Below are 17,061 nucleotides of genomic sequence, written 5' to 3' on the forward strand. Positions count from 1 at the left end.
TGAACGAGAAAGGTGGTCTGGAGTGCTTACTTTTCAGGTCGTCCTTCATTTTGTTGGTGTGGTCTTGGAGTTCCAACTGGCGGCGTGCCAGTTTCTCGTTGTCCTCCTTCAGGCGACCACATTCTGCAAGCGTGCGGCCGTTCTCCCCCTGGAGGCGGGTCACTTCAGCTTCTAAACCTGCATCACAGCTATTGCTGTCAAGAACAAAATAACGCAAGTCCTGCACTTGCTATGATACGGTGAATACTTACCTGTTTTCTCCTGCTCTGTGTTTTTGAGCTGGCCGACCAGGTTCTGGTTCTGTGCTTCTTGGTTTGTCCTCTCCTGGTCGGTGGCTTCAAGTTGGCGCCGTAGGCGTTCCACTTCAGCCGTCAGCTCCTTATTGGTCTTCATGACTACTTCTATCTAGTCGAAGCACCTTTTTCGGTACCTTGCAGTTTTCATCACGTCCTGCATACAGACAAGCTACGTCAGATAGTTCAACTACAAAACAGGTTTAAAGACTAAAGCAAAATATACCTGGACTTCAGTCACCAGGCGTTTGGCCGCTCGTTCAACTCTTAAGGTTTCCTCGGCCTCTGGGATCTCCTCGTGCATGACCCATTCGTCGTTCCGATAGCGCGACACATATACATGTTGTCGTCTATCTTGGGGACGGCCCAGGACTTCTTCCACTTCATCCTCTTCAGCCTCCAGTTCGGGAGGCGGCGGTGGTCCGGAGTTTGCAGACTCCACGACCACCAGGGCTTTCCCACGAGCCGTCGCGTCGGCACCCTTGTTCTGGGCAACTTCTGGCTGCTGCTCCTCGGCTAGATCCAGCTCCCGTGACGCTGTGGTATCCGCCTCATCAGGGTTTGTGCTCGGAGCACTTGTATTCTGCTCGGGGACTGGCGTCTGGTCGTCCGCCTGCTGAGCCCCAGGCAGAGTCCCTGCCATGGGCTCCTCCACGGCCGGTTGCTGAGCAGTTTGTTCCGCCGTTTTTGGAGAGGACGTTCTGCACCCAGCTAGCTGGTCGGGGCTTTCGGTGGACGCGGATCTAATACATTCAGAGACAAATTCAGAAGACAATAGCATCCACTGCAAAATGCAAAGCTTACATCAAAAATATATATACTTACAGTTTTGACTTGCGGAAGGATGTAGCGAAGGAACGCCTCCTCGACCGCCCCTGCTCTGCTTGTTCGGCAGTTTCCACCGGGACTTGTTCAACCTCCGGTACGGGCGTCGGAGGATGATGCGGCATGTTCTCTTCGTCTGTGCTCTGTGTTGCTGTGGTCGGTGCTGTGACCACTGCCGGCACAGAGGAGCCACCCTGCTCCGACGACCCCACTTGCCTTCTCCTCTTTCGGGGGACGAGCCGGAAGATGTCCGCATCCTCCGCTTCGTCGTCCGACTGGGAGATGATGGCTTGGCGACGTTTGCTGGCAGCCGGACGTTTGCCGGCGGCTCTGGTCGAGGCGTCCTCTACGGTCTCGAGTACCGCCCAGTGAACGCCGTCGGTCCTAGCGCTGGTCTGGGCGGTTGGCCCAGTAGCTTGCGGCCACTCTACACCGGGGGGAGGCGACACAAACACTCCAGCCCGGTCACGGCCATTATACTGAGACACAAAATGAAGGAAAAGACAGTTATTTTCTTGATACAACATGACTTTACAGTTAAAAGGAGGCGTCATTTACCTTTGGGGGAGGGCGAGCCAGCTTGAAGGCGTGTTCAATGGCGTTCAGTGCAACATAATTGGGATCGGCCAGGTTGAATAGCTCTCCAATCCTGGCCTTGATCTCCATCTTGTCGAGCGGCTCCTTTCTGGTCCTCGTCGGATCAGCGCCTCCTTGGTACTCGAAGCCAGGGTGAATCCTTTTCTGGCAAGGCTGAATTCTTCGGCTGATGAAGTTGCCGACAACACTCGGGCCATCAAGCCTTCCCCACGGGATCATCCCGAGCAGTTCGGCGATCTGCTCAAAGTTCTCGGGCCTCTCCGACCAGCTGCTTTTCTTCTCTGGAATCAAGCCCACATCGCACAGAGTGATGGTGTTCGGCTCTTCACGGATGTAGAACCACTTCTTGTACCACTCGTCCAACGAGGTGTTCCAGGGGCAGTGCAGGTATTGAGCCTTCATGCCGTCGCGCAGGTTCAGGTAAACGCCTCCGGCGATCTTCGAGCCACCGCTCCCTTTCTTCCGAAGACAGAATAGGTGGCGAAAGAGGTCGAAATGGGGCTGGAAGCCGCCATAAGCCTCGCAGAGATGGATGAAGGTGGAGACAAGAAGAATTGAGTTGGGATGCAGATTGCAAATCCCAATCTCGTAGTATAGACAGAGACCCTGAAGAAAAGGGTGCACTGGAATCCCAAAACCCCTTTTGAAGAAATCTTCAAAGACCACAATCTCACCTGGTTGTGGATCGGGGAAGCTTTCTCCTTCCGGTGCACGCCATCCCGCAAGTGCCTTGTTGTGGAGCACTCCCATGGCGACGAGGTCCTCGATGGTCTGCTCGTTGCTCCGCGACTTCCACCATTCCTTCGCCATGACCCCGCCTTTCTTCTGGGCGTCTCTCTTCGCCATTAGTTCGTGCTTACGAAGTGGGTGGATGCGGGAGACCGAGGGGATTGGTGATGATTTTTGGGGAATAGGGTTCGGCAGGAGGAGGAAGAAGGTTGCGGCGGCGGATGACAATGGGGAATGGTATGAGTAACTTACCAGATCTGCATTATATAAAACAAAGATCACCGTCGTTTCGTCCGCCCGAGAATATTGGGAGTCGTGCGCACGCGCCGCAGACGGTTGTTCACACAACCTCGAAATCTGCGCCAATAAACGCGCTCCTTCGTTAACAGTGTACGCGCCTCTTCGTTGATGGTGTAAGGGGGCCCACACTGACACACCTCAATACAGGTGTCAACCGACTGTTTGCAAAAAAAAAAAAAAAGAAAGAGAAGACAGAATGACGTACTATACCTATTTACTTTTTTGACCAGACGTGTCAGACTGGACTTGGCAGAGAATAGAGAGAAGTACACAAAATAATGGTACAAGCAGCGCAAGTGATCGTGGATTTGCCTTGACCACTAAAGTGCTCGGGGACTGCCCAGACCACTCAAGTGCTCGGGGACTGCCCAAACCACTAATGTGCTCGGCGACTGCCCAGACCACTAATGTGCTCGGGGATAGCAAAGACCACTACTGTGCTTGGATGCTGCCCAGGCCACTTTTGTGCTCGGGGATCGCTCCGACCACGGCCGTGTTCGGGGACTGCCCCGACCACTGCTTGCATAATGGTTCTCCTTGGCTACATGTGATCTGTACTCACATACAGTTAAGAGATTTTTCTTTAGACCTTGCTACAAGGCTCATACTTTGCCTTCCAGCAAGCTCGGGGACTAAGTGGGCACACTTCACCTTGCGGTGAATGTGTTTGTTTAAATTGACCCCTGTGTTTGAATGATTATGAGGATTATTAGTATGCTCGGGGACTGCCCCGACCACTGCTAGAATAGTGGTTCTCGTTGGCTACATGTGATTTGTACTCACATACAGTTAAGAGACTTTTCTTTTAGACCTTGCTACAAGGCTCATCCCTCGCCTTCCAGCAAGCTCGGGGACTACATCGGTACGATGCACCTGCCGGTGCATCTCGTATCGCCTGTACGACGATTGGGTTCTCAACATAACTGGGAATTCTTTTTAGACCCTGGCACCACGTGCCTATGTCACCTACTACCAGGCTCGGGGACTAAGTGGGCACACTTCACCTTGCGGTGAATGTGTTTGTTTTTCGACCCCTACGCTTCTGATGATCAAAGATGCTACGCTTCAAGATGCACTTACATTTCTTTTCAGAAATACAAGTGGGCACACTTCCTGGGACAGATATCTTTTTCTTTTTTCTTAAGAGCACCATACATTCTTCGGACAACCTACTTCTCCGGTGATGATGGTGGTCGGAGGCGTCAAGAATTCAAGCCTCGCTTGTCGGAGAAGGTTCAAAAGGCGTGTCGCAGCATAATACATGATGCTCGGGGACTAGCTGTGGGGGTATTAACCCCTATACCCTTACGGCTAAGCTTGGGCTGGCCCGGATCGATGGGTTCAGTCCACCTGAAAGATGACGTGCGGCCCAGTTAACCTGATCGGAGTCCCGCACAAGGAATCAAGACGGATTTGGCAACCAAGCAGGATCCTGGTCGGTTAGAATAGGAATCCTTATCCGGCCAGATATGGCAATTGTAACTGACTAGGATTAGTTTCCAGATCTGTAACCCTGCCCCTCGGACTATATAAGGCGGGCAGGGGACCCCTCTAAAAAATATCTCTCATTGACATACAGCAATACAAATCAGACGCAGGACGTAGGTATTACGCCTTCTTGGCGGCCGAACCTGGATAAAACCTCGTGTCTGTCTTGCGTCACCGTCTTGTTTGGGGCTTGCGCATCTGTCTGCCGATAATCTACTACCTTGGGCATACCCCTAGGTAGACTGCCGACCATATTTCGTCGACACGGACCCCACCTCCGCCGCGAGCTGAGCAAGGCCGCAGCGAATAGGCCCCATGGTACGGCGACCGCCAAACCTAGGGTTCAAGCTCGCCATGGGGATGGAGAGGCCCCAGCAGCCCTAGCTGAAGGCTATGCCTGGGGGCGCCGTCGGTGATAGCGCAAGACGGGGAGGGAAGGAGAGAGTGAGGAAGAGGGAGAGGCGGCCGCCTGAAAGGTCTTAATGGCTAGAGGGGGTGAATAGCCTATTAAAAATTTCTACAACAACACTTAGGAAACCGGTTAGACAATTATGAGGCGAAGCTAGTGTTGCGCTAGCCTACTAAAATTGCAAGCCACCTACCACAATTCTAGTTTATATAGTTTCTATCCACACAATAGCTATGTCACTACACTAAGTTAGTGCGCTCTCAAATGCTAACCAAAGAGCCACACTAACCAAACTAACAAGCTCTCACAACTAGCTACACTAAAGAGCTTGACAACTAATTTGTGGTAATGTAGAGAGAGTGAGCAAGATGGTTATACCGTCATGTCGAGGAAGGAGCCAATCAATCACAAGAATGAATGTCAATGAAGACCAATCACCTCGGAATCAAATGATGACACAATGATTTTTTACCGAGGTTCACTTGCTTGCCGGCAAGCTAGTCCTCGTTGTGGCGATTCACTGACTTGGAGGTTCACGCGCTAATTGGCATCACACGCCAAACCATCAATAGGGTGCCACACAACCAACAAAGATGAGGATCACACAAGCCACGAGCAATCCACTAGAGTACCTTTTGGCTCTCTGCCGGGGAAAGGTCAAGAACCCCTCACAAACACCACGATTGGAGCCAGAGACAATCACCAACCTTCGCTCGACGATCCTTGTTGCTCCAAGCCATCTAGGTGGCGGCAACCACCAAGACTAACAAGCGAATCCAGCAGCGAAACATGAAAACCAAGTGCCTCTAGATGCAAACACTCAAGGAATGCAATTGGATTCACTCTCAATCTCACAAAGATGATGAATCAATGATAGAGATGAGTGGGAGGGCTTTGGCTAAGCTCACAAGGTTGCTATGTCAATGCAAATGGCCAAGAGAGTGAGCTAGAGCCGGCCATGGGGCTTAAATAGAAGCCCCCCATGAAATAGAGCCATTGTACCCTTTCACTGGGCACAACACAGGGTGACCGGATGCTCCGGTCATATCGACTGGATGCACCCTACCCGCGTCCGATCAATGGATGGCTACCACGTCATTCCTCTCTTCAAATACTAAGCGCCTGATCCCAACAGTCAAGTGATGACCGGATGCAGCACAGTGCCATGACCGGATGCAGGACCCCAGCGTCCGATCACTTCCAGTAAGGTTCCAACTGCGACCGGACGCATCAGTTTTATCATGACCGGATGCAGGACCCCAGCGTCTGGTCATTTCCAGTAAGCCTCCACTCGCAATTGGACACATATGATCAAGCCTGACCGAACTCACCTAGCGTCCGGTCACACACAATCTCCTCTGTGCATTGCCACATCAGCAGGACCGGACGCACCCACCCAGCGTCCGATCATGAAGTCACCCAGCGTCCGATCAAAGACCGATGCCAATGTCTTCACCGCTTCCACTGACCGGATGCACCGGTCTAGTTGAGGCCAGTGTTCGGTGCACTCTGTGAAATCCTATCTTTTTCTGTATAGGGCGCCAGTGGCACCGTCGGACTCCATCGGTGTAGTTTCTTACCCTTTCTCAAATGTGCCAACCACCAAGTGTATCACCTTGTGCACATGTGTTAGCATATTTTCACAAAATGTTTTCAAGGGTGTTAGCACTCCACTAGATCCTAAATGCATATGCAATGAGTTAGAGCATCTAGTGGCACTTTAATAACCGTATTTTGATACGAGTTTCACCCCTCTTAATAGTACAGCTATCGATCCTAAATGTGATCACACTCACTAAGTGTCTCAATGACCAAAACAAAAATGTTCCTATCACTTATACCTTTGCCTTGAGCCTTTTGTTTTTCTCTTTCTTCTTTTCAAGTCCAAGCACTTGATCATCACCATGGCATCACCATCATCATGTCATGATCTTCATTTGCTTCACCACTTGGAATGTGCTACCTATCTCATGATTACTTGATAAACTAGGTTAGCACTTAGGGTTTCATCAATTCACCAAAACCAAACTAGAGCTTTCAATCTCCCCCTTTTTGGTAATTGATGACAACCCTTTCACAAAAGATATGAATTGAAATTCAATTGAATCCATGTTGCTTGCCCAAGCATATTTACTATGTGTAAAAGGATATGGACAAGTTTCATGAACCCCGTATGGTAGCAATTGCTCCCCCTACATATGTGCTAAGAGTTTGGATTGTAGCTTGCACAAATGCTTAGATAGGAAATATAGGTGGCAATGTCTACCAAATGATGCTAAGGTATAAAAGATGGACCTTTGAAGCATGATACCAATCGGAGTGCACCAATATACCATCCTTAGCACCATGGTTAGCTCGATACCACTTGGAAATGAAATCACTAGATAACCTATGCATGCTAGTTTTTCATTTCATCATTCAAACCTACAACTAGCATACACCACACAAGCATGGATATTGAAATTTAAAACTTGTGCCATGCAAGCAAACATATGAAATGCACATTCAAATGCACCATACAAGTTCATGAGCTTGCTCCCCCTTCATTTGTCATATCTCTCCCCTATCACTTATATCTTTATTTCTTTCCCCTTGTGGCCTTTTCACCATCTTAGTACACTAATATCTTGGTATTTCTCCCCATGTACTAATATCACTAATATCTTTGTTTTTCTCCCCTTTTGTCATTAATGACCACAAAAGTTCAAAATGTAGATAGGTTGTGTTGGGTTCATAAAACCAGGGTCCCTCGCAGACCGGCTTCCCCTCAAAGGCTCGGCCCAAGCAGACAAACACGCAACTCATGGGCCAGCCCAAGTATCTAAATGATAGGCTAGAAGGGCAATCAAATCACTGACCGAAAGGTCTGGCCGAGGAGGAATGGCACCCGCCTTCTGACTCTGGCCCACCTCTCCGACCGAAGCGCCCGCTTCGGTCTCCAGACTGCCTCCGGATGGTCTCTCTGGAAGGCCTGGCAAAGCACTACCTCTGACTCCGGCCTCATGTCTCCGACTGGGGTATGCAAAGACCCTGCTCATTGCTCTTCTCCAACTGGTGCATCGACAGTGTTGTGGGCGCCGATATTTATCGTACCGAGTGAACATGGTGAAACTCCTCACATGCCTCTAGGCATCAACAATATAGCAGGTACCGACATCTGCCATACCTGAACAAAACGATGGAACCTCCCACATGCATCTAACATCCATATAGTGTTGTGGGCGCCTACCATCATCCTGTACCCGCTGGCGTGGGCAACAAGACTTAGAAGCATACGTACTCTCTCCCTCTCACTTGTAAGGCCATCCCCTTCATCTATAAAAAGAGATGTGCTCTCACCCAACATTCAGGTTAATCCAGATTCATTAGATCGACCAAGTTCACTAGTTCGCAACCACAGAACCGCCAGGTTCGAACCCTAAGCACACACTTGAACACTTAGCTCATAGCGGAGCTCCTGTCGGTCTCGACCCTTCCAACCGAAGCCCGGCTGGACCTCTTGTACCCTCCATCTTTCTCCTTCTCATTTGTAACCCCACCGCAAACTTCGAGCACCTAGGCTCAGGAATAAAGTCACCGACTGACTCAAACTGGACGTAGGGCACATTGCTTGAACCAGTATAAACCCTGTGTCATTGAGTGCTAGGCCACCTCCGATCGCAACGTACGGCAAAACTACAAATATTTACTTGTTGGTCACTTTCTGCACCGACAAGTTGAGATTATCAATGTCAATCAATGGGACAGCCATCGGTGGTTGTGGAATCTAGGCAGACTCGCACCCCTCTAGACCCGCGTGCAGGGGCCCTCGTGTCTGCTCAAGCGCACACTAAGAAATTACGACAATGGTAGCAGAACTAGCTGCCACCTATGCCGACACGCTTGGCACAGCATGTTGCGCCCCATGCGCATGGCCTGGCGGGTGGCGCCCGGGGTCACGCCCGCCAGGTCCAACACGACATCATGAACGAGGGAAATGATCTCCCATAGTTCGCTCGAGCTAGCCAGAACATTGCACTATAGCAATGCTTCTACGTGGCATTCCCAAGCCCGTCGACCCCTAGGAGCGGGCGGTCTACCGGAACCTCCGGGTTCTAGTAGAAGCCACCGCTATTCAACAGGCGGAAAGCTCCACATCATGACTCTGACACGCGCCCTCTCTCCCCACCAGGGGAATGGGATGCGCCAGACGGATCGCTCCATCCGCTCGCTGCTACAGCCACCAGGTGTGGCTCGGGGGGCGGCAGCCGCGCCTCGGTCTGACCTAGCACCTACTCCACACCGACCGCCGATACACGAGTGGCTCGGTCTACACCAAGATGCTCACAGCGTCATCAGCATCTGGCATCGGGCCCGACATGATGGTGACATCCACTGGGCGGCGATGAGAGTAGGCGGCATGGATCTTGGCTGAACCATCGAGGGGAGCGGTGAAACGCACCCTAGGCACGGTCATTGGTCGGACGACCGGAGTCCCAGCCCTAAGGGCCCGGGGCCACGGGCCTTTGATCGGCGTATCCAGAGAGCATCATTCCCACAGCGCTTTCAACCGCCCACCAACATCACCAAGTACACCGAGGAGACAAACCCCGGTATTTGGCTCAAAGATTTCTGGCTTGCCTACCGAGCTGGAGGGGTGGATGATGACTATTTCATCATTCAGTATCTCCCCATCTGCGTTGGGGAACATGTTCGGGCATGGCTTGAATTCCTCCCACATGACAGCATCTGCAATTGGGTGGACCTCAAGAGGGTCTTTGTCAGGAATTTCCAGGGGAAGTATGTCCACCCTATGGGACTACATCCGTAGGTTCTCCGAACGATGCAAGTCCCTCCATGATGTCATCGACATGGATGTCATTAGCGCATTCCTCTCCGGGATGACCTGTGAGTCCCTAATCCACAAGCTTGGATGTCTAAAGCCCCATACCACCCACAACTTGCTCGACGTTGCCACTAACCATGCCTCCGATGAGGAAGCGGTCGGAGCGATCTTCAATGGGGGCCAGGACAAAGGCAAGGCCAAGCGCATGGACCAAGATGAGGGCCCCTCCACACAGAGGGGCAAGAAAAACAAAAAGGACCGGCGCCGACCGGACAACACCGCATTGGTCGCTGCAACTGACCGCATGGGCAAGCAGCCCCAATAGGGCTTGCTTGACCACTTCAACAAACTCATGGATAGCCCATGCACCAACCACACCTACCCCATCAAACACCTCTACAAGGACTACAAGCTCCTCAAATGTTTCCTACGATAGGTCAGCAGGCCAAAAGAAGGGGATGCAAAGAGGCGGCAGCCAAGAAAGGAGGCATGGCGGGCAAGGACGGAGACGGTTTCCTCAACGCTGATGAATGCATCATGATCTTCGACAGATCCAATGTCATCTGGTCCAAGCGCCAGCACAAGGTATTCTATAGGGAGGCATGCGCCGCCGAGACGGCCATCCCCTCCTTCCTCAGCTGGTCGAAATCTCTAATCGCCTTCAATCAGAGGGACCATCCCTCCCACGTTGCGAGACTGGGACACTACCCGCTCGTCGTCGATCCCATCGTCCACAAGAAGCGCCTCACCAAGGTGCTGATGGATAGAGGCAGCGGCCTCAACATCCTCTACGTTGACACCCTCGATGCCATGCGCATCCCCCGATCGGAGCTCCACCTAGTGGGCTCTCCCTTCCACGGAGTGATCCCGAGAGTGCAGGCATACCCGCTCGGGTAGATCAACCTGCCCGTCACGTTCAGCAGCCGAGCCAACTTCCGCTTAGAGGTCCTCACCTTCGAAGTGGTGGACTTTCTAGGGTCCTACCATGCCATTTTGGGGCGGCCATGCTACGCCAAATTCATGGCAATCCCCAACTACACCTATCTCAAGTTGAAGATGACGGGACCGAACGGCGTCATCACTATGAGTAGCGCCTTCTCGCATGCCTTTACGTGTGACCGTGAGCACTACGAGCTCGCCACTACGGTCATCAACTCGTTTGAGCTCCCACGGCTCGGGGAATCATCGATCTCAGCAGTCCCAGACTACAACAAACCAACCTCCTCGATGGCTTTCCATCCGCTCAAGGAAACCAAGGCGGTGGGGGTCGACCCCACTGACCTGACTAAGATAGTGCGTATCAGGATCTAGCTCCCAGCCAAATAGGAATGCGGGCTCGTCGACTTCCTATGCGCCAATCGCGATGTCTTCGCATGGCAGCCCTCTGACATGCCAGGCATACCATGGGAGGTCGCCGAGCACGCACTGCGCCTCATCCCGGGCTTGAAGACTGCCAAGCAGCACCTGCATTGCTTCGACGACGAGAGGCACAGGGCCATAGGCAAAGAGATCGCCAAACTCCTAGCAGCCGGATTCATCAGAGAGGTTTTCCACTCTGACTAGCTTGCCAATCCCATTCTTGTTAAAAAGAAGACCGGGAAGTGGAGAATGTGCATTGATTATACTAGCCTCAACAAAGCATGCCCAAAAGATCACTTCCCTTTGCCACGCATAGACCAGATAGTCGACTCCACCTTGGGTTGCGAGATCCTCTCCTTTTTGGATGCCTACTCAGGCTATCACTAGATCACGATGAAAGAGTCCGATCAGCTCGCAACCTCGTTCATCACCCCGTATGGTTTGTACTACTATGTAACCATGCCATTTGGCTTGAAGAACGCTAGTGCCACCTACCAAAGGTGCATGCAGCAATGCTTTGCTGACCAAATCGACCCGCTCGATTAGCCTGACCAAACTGAGCGGCCAAGACCAACGATCATCGTCTATGTTGATGACATAGTGGTCAAAACAACTCAAGCCTATGACCTAATCACAAACTTGGCTGCAACGTTTGTGAACCTCCGAAGATTCAACATCAGGCTGAATCTCGAAAAATGTGTTTTTGGGGTTCTAAATGGGAAGCTGCTAGGATACATTATGTCCGAGCGCGGTATCAAGGCCAACCCCAAAAAGATCATGGCCATCTCCAACATGGGTCCCATACACAATGTCAAGGGCGTGCAAAGGCTCACCGGCTGTCTGGCTACCCTAAGTCGATTCATCTCCTGGCTCAGCGAACGGGGGATGCCACTCTACAAGCTCCTCAAAAAGACGGACACTTTCGTCTAGACTGAGGAAGTCCAGTAGGCCCCGGAGAGCCTCAAAGCATCCCTGACATCAGCCTCGATCCTCATCGCTCCTGAACGGGGAGAACCCCTTCTCCTCTACATTGCGGCCAGCAACCATGTGGTAAGCGCCGCGCTGGTTGTCGAAAATGAGGAGCTGAGACACCAACTTAAGGTCCAGCGGCCCGTATACTTCATCAGGAAAGTACTCACCGACCCCAAGGTCTAGTACCCCCAAGTGCAGAAACTCCTATACGCCATGCTAATGGCGACCCGGAAGTTCTTGCACTACTTCACCGACCACGAAGTCATGGTCATCACTACATACCCGCTTGGGGACATCATCCGCAACCGCAACGCCGTGGGATGGATCTCTAAGTGGGCGCTTGAACTCATGGGCCATGACATGAGGTACATCCCCTGTACTGCCATTAAATCTCAGGCTCTTATGGATTTTGTCACCGAATGGACAGAGGTGCAGCTGAAAGGATCAAGATGCCCAAGAGGGGGGGTGAATTGGGCTAATTCTAAATTACTTTGCAATAATTAAACTCTACGGTTAGCCCAATTAACCCCTTGTGCCTAAAAAGTGTTTCTATTGATCTAACGTACAAAAGTTTAGCACCATAAGTTCAAATCCTACTCTAGCATGGCAATTCTAGGAATGTAAATGACAAGAATTGAATCGCTCAAAGTAAATGCTCAAAGTAAAGAGAGAAGGAGGCACGCGGCGATGTTTTGCCGAGGTATCGGAGAGTCGCCACTCCTCACTATTCCTCGTTGGAGCACCCGCGTAAGGGTGTAGCTCCCCTTGATCCGCGCAAGGATCAAATGCTCTCTACGGGTTGATTCTTCGACACTCTATCATGGTGAATCACCCACAACCGCTCACAACTTGAGTTGGGTCATCCACAAGCTCGGCCAGATGATCACCAAGCTCTCCAATCACCACCAAGCCGTCTAGGTGATGGCGAACACCAAGAGTAACAAGCATGAACTCTCACTCGACCACGACAAGCCTAATGAGAAGGGTGGATGCACACTTTGCTACTCTTGATCTCACTAATGAGGGCTCTCTTTGGGATTCTCAAATCTCAATCACCTCACTAGGACCTTGCTCTTCTTGGCACTCTCAAAGGTGTTTCTCAGCTGTTGGAATGAGTAAAAGTACCCACACACACGAATGGAGGAAGTATTTATAACATGGGCTAAAAAACGAACCGTTATGTACCTCTGCGGGGTGACCGGACGCTCCGGTCATGTTGACAGGACGCGCCAGTCAGTTCACCACGAACTCCAGTGTTTATAGTGTGACCGGACGCTAGCCAGCATTCGGTCATGATTTTCCCTCTCTAGAACCTTACTGGAGTCGATCGGACGCTGGCCCTCAGTGTCCGGTCACACGACCTCACAGCGTTCGGTCGCACCAGACGAAAACACCTTGGTCAAATGAACTGACCGGACCCTGAGCCAGTGTCCGGTCATACCGGAGCCAGCGTCCGGTCAGTATTTGACCCTCCATTCACTTCCAACTCTCGATCATACGTGAATGAAGTTTGCTCCATTGGATCTAAGGGCTATTTTGGAGCTACCTAGTGCTAGGTTTAGCAAGTGTGCACCACACCTAACCCACTAGACTCACCAAGGTAAAGCTACCCGTCCATACCCCCTTAATAGTACAACCAAAGGAAAAACAAAGTCCTAAACTACTCTAAGTGTCTCTTCAACTCTAATCGACACTTAGAACTAGTCCATCCTTAACCTTGTTGTTCATCCTTTGAAAACCGAAATGATTTCCATCATAGGGGCATGACTACCATGATAGCCCAATCGATCTCCATTGCCATGACCTAACTTAATTGCCTCTGCAAAACACACATTAGTCATAGTAATCATGTATTGTCATTAATCACCGAGTCCCAACTAGGGGCCTAGATGCTTTCAGCAGCTACCAACCCCGGATGTCACCCACAAGTACTGGACAATGTACTTCGATGGGTCCATAATGGCACCCAGCTCGGGGGCTAGAGTGGTTTTGATCTCCCCGGATGGGAGTAGGCTCCGCTATGCCATCTGCCTCCACTTTTGAGCCTCAAACAATGCCGTGGAATACGAGGCCCTCATCAACAGATTACGTATCACCATCGAGCTGGGTGCTCGTGACTCTATGTTTGTGGTGACTCAGAGCCAGTGGTTGATCAGGTCATGAAGAGTCCTCCTGTAAAAGCCCCCTCATGACAGCATACTGCCAAGAGGTGCGCAAGCTCGAGGACAAATTCTAGGGGATCGAGCTGCATCAAGTCCCCCGAAAGGACAATGATGTCGCCGATTTTCTTGCAAAATTGGCTGCCAGGCAGGATCCATCCCCAAGCGGGATCTTCATCAACGACGTCCACGAGCCATCCGCCCGCATCCTGGAAGGTCCAGACCAGACACACCCCGACGCCCAGCCGGCGCCCGGGGGCTCCGACCCTGACGCCAAGCCAGCGCTCGGGGGCTCTGATCCTAGTACCTCCATGATGATGTCACCCAACAACATCGCCGTATTGGCACTCGATCAAACTGACTGGCGAGCGCCGCTACTCGCCTACCTCCTTGAGGAGGTTCTCCTGCCTAAAAGGACTAAAGCCTGATGGATCGTTTGACACGCCAAGACCTTTGCCACGCTCGGTGATGAGCTCTACAAACAGAGTCCATCAGGGGTGCTCATGAAGTGCATCCCCACCTAGGGGAAGCAGCTCCTCCTCGAGGTCCATGCCGGGATTTGTGGACATCACGTGGCCCCAAGGTTGCTGGTCGAAAAAGCCTTTCGCCAAGGTATTTACTGGCCCATTGCGCTACAAGATGCAGAGGAGGTCGTCCTCAGGTGTGAAGGATGCCTGTTCTACGCTCGGCAAACCCATTTGCCGGCACAAGAGCTCGAAAAGGGCCTCGACATGGTGGGACCCCTCAAAAAGGGCCCAGGCGGCTTCACTCACCTACTCATAGCAGTCGACAAGTTCACCAAGTGGATAGAGGCCAAGCCCATCACCAACATCTGCTTTGAGGAGGCAGTCAAATTCTTCCTCGACATCATCTACCGATTCGGCGTTCCTAACTATATCATCACTGACCACGAGACTAACTTCACCAAAAAGAAGTTCCTAGACTTCAGTGATGGATACGACATCAGGATCAACTAGGCCTCGGTCGAACATCCACGAACTAACGGTCGGGTCGAACGTGCCAATGGCATGGTCCTCTAAGGACTTAAGTCATGCATCTTCGACCTACTCAACAAGTACACCAGGCAATGGGTTATAGAGGTCCCAACGATCCTCTGGAGCCTAAGAATGACCCCAAACCAATCCACAGGGTTCACACCCTTCTTCCTGGCCTACGGAGCTAAGGCAGTGCTGCCCTCCAACCTCGACCACGGTGCCCCAAGAGTGAAGGTTTTCGACCACGACCGAGCCGCGGAGGCTTAGCAAGACGCAGTCGACTTGCTCAAAGAGGCCCGCGAGACAACCGTCATCCGCTCCGCTCGCTACCAACAAACCCTCCGTAGGTACCACAAAAGGAATATTAGAGGGAGGATACTCGAAGTCGGTGATCTCATACTCCGGAGGACCCAATCAACGAAGGAAAACACAAGCTCTCTCCACCTTGGGAAGGGCCCTATACGGTGACCGAAGTAATCCAACCGGGCACCTACCGACTGGAGGACAACAACAACAACGTTCTCACCAACACTTAGAACATTGAACAGCTACATCGTTTTTCCCCTAAATTTGGTCTAATCGCTTTTTAGTCAACACTTCCCCTATAAATCACCTTAGCCCAAACACTTTTAGCTCAGGTCACTCGGGGGCTCCATAAAAGTACAATACTGAATACTACCTCTCGTTTTTACTCTCTTTTTTACTGTCACATGGTAAACAACTTCGTCCCTAAATGGAAGCGCATTCCTTTTCCTTTGATTGCCCGATGTAACTTTTGTTCTTACTCCTAACCGAACGCACCCTGCCACGACCTATGGTTACGAGCAACCGAGCCCCGTGGGCCATGCCCAGGCTCTTAAAAAAGCTACAGCCTACGGAACTAACAGGTAGGTACAAAAAAGAAAGGACAAAAACAAAAGCTTTGCTAGGATAAAAACAAGGAATGGATAGTGATTCTATCAAAAAACAGTACTGATGTATTCATTGATACAAAAAACTATTCACACGAGGACTCACCCACGAACTCAACTATTACATTTTCTACTACTACTCCAAATGCTATTGTGGCCGCTCGATGACATTGCCTGAACGCCAAAGGAGAAACCATGGCACACACTGCCGGACATAACCACCGCCGCTGGGGCCCCGCCTGGTTCTACTCCCTTGACTTCGGCGAGCGCAACTGATACCTCATGGGACCCACCCGGTTCCGCTCCCTCGACTTTGGTGAGCGCAACGGGTACCTCAAGGGTGTCACACCCATAGATCCTCAGCAGAAGAACGTGGAGCTCCTGACCTTCTCATGCAGTCGAGGTAGCTCCTGGGCAGGGACGCTGCTACCAAGGTATGGCTGCCATGGCTGGAAGAGATCTCATCAAACTTTTTGAACTGGCCAACCTGAGTAGCTATAGGCGCGAAACCCTCCATCGGCATGATCCTAAGCAAACTCCCCTCCGATAAGGCTTGCCCAGTGAAGGTCCATGATCGACGTCGTGCTCTACATTAATGAAAGGATCTATAAGTCCTCCCCCTCGCTCACCCCCTTTCTCACTTAGGAACCGCCATGGCATACAGGCACCCTTGGCGAGGAAGAAGAAGGAGCAGAGACAATAGTTGGAGAACAAGCAAAGGACTACAATGGAGAGCCCTCTCCCTCCCCCTATTTAAGGAAGAAACACGACAGCCGAAGAGGGGCAAAAGATTAGAGCGAAAAACTCTCTCCCTTCCCCCATTCAATGCGGATGGGAAATGATGGGACACACCCTGACCGATGGGACACATGCTGACTAACGGAACGATACCTGGTCAGACAGAAAGCTGCCTGGTGAAATGAGACATGGCATGGGTATGACCCACCACTATCGCACGACTGGGCATGAAAACCGAAGCGTCACCATGCGCAGGCAGCTCTCCGCATCCTCAGGCGGGACTTGGAAAAACCCAAAACGGGATCTCTACCGGGAGAGACCCTCGGGCTTTATAAGTCGATCGAATGGCTCAGAAAAACACACCGAGAGGCAGGTAGAGAGCAAAGGGACGACCCTTGTAGGCCATGCTGACTCCACGAACGACGAGCACGGGTCCGGTCGGACATTTCCAACTGGAGCTC

The 17,061-nt window shown here is 51.6% G+C and overlaps 1 protein-coding gene across 1 annotated transcript; it reads right to left on the minus strand.

Moving 5' to 3' along the window:
• Positions 1–405: 405 nt before the first annotated feature.
• Positions 406–1,546, minus strand: LOC136536707 (uncharacterized). Its single transcript, XM_066528911.1, has 3 exons — positions 1,119–1,546; positions 520–1,036; positions 406–450 (listed from the first exon to the last, which is right to left on the minus strand). The coding sequence occupies exons 1-3, from the start codon at positions 1,241–1,243 to the stop codon at positions 406–408; spliced, it is 687 nt and encodes a 228-aa protein (XP_066385008.1). The 5' UTR covers positions 1,244–1,546.
• Between the last annotated feature and the right edge of the window lie 15,515 nt (positions 1,547–17,061).

The sequence above is a fragment of the Miscanthus floridulus genome, chromosome 2 (assembly GCF_019320115.1).
Source record: "Miscanthus floridulus cultivar M001 chromosome 2, ASM1932011v1, whole genome shotgun sequence".
NCBI classification, from domain to species: Eukaryota; Viridiplantae; Streptophyta; class Magnoliopsida; order Poales; family Poaceae; genus Miscanthus; species Miscanthus floridulus.

Excerpts from the sequence above, each read along its gene's own strand:
- LOC136536707 (XM_066528911.1), bottom strand. The coding sequence starts at position 1,243 with ATGCCGCATCATCCTCCGACGCCCGTACCGGAGGTTGAACAAGTCCCG. Across the intron at positions 1,037-1,118 it reads TCCTTCCGCAAGTCAAAACT|ATCCGCGTCCACCGAAAGCC; the intron begins GTAAGTATATAT and ends TGAATGTATTAG. Across the intron at positions 451-519 it reads GCCTGGTGACTGAAGTCCAG|GACGTGATGAAAACTGCAAG; the intron begins GTATATTTTGCT and ends GTCTGTATGCAG.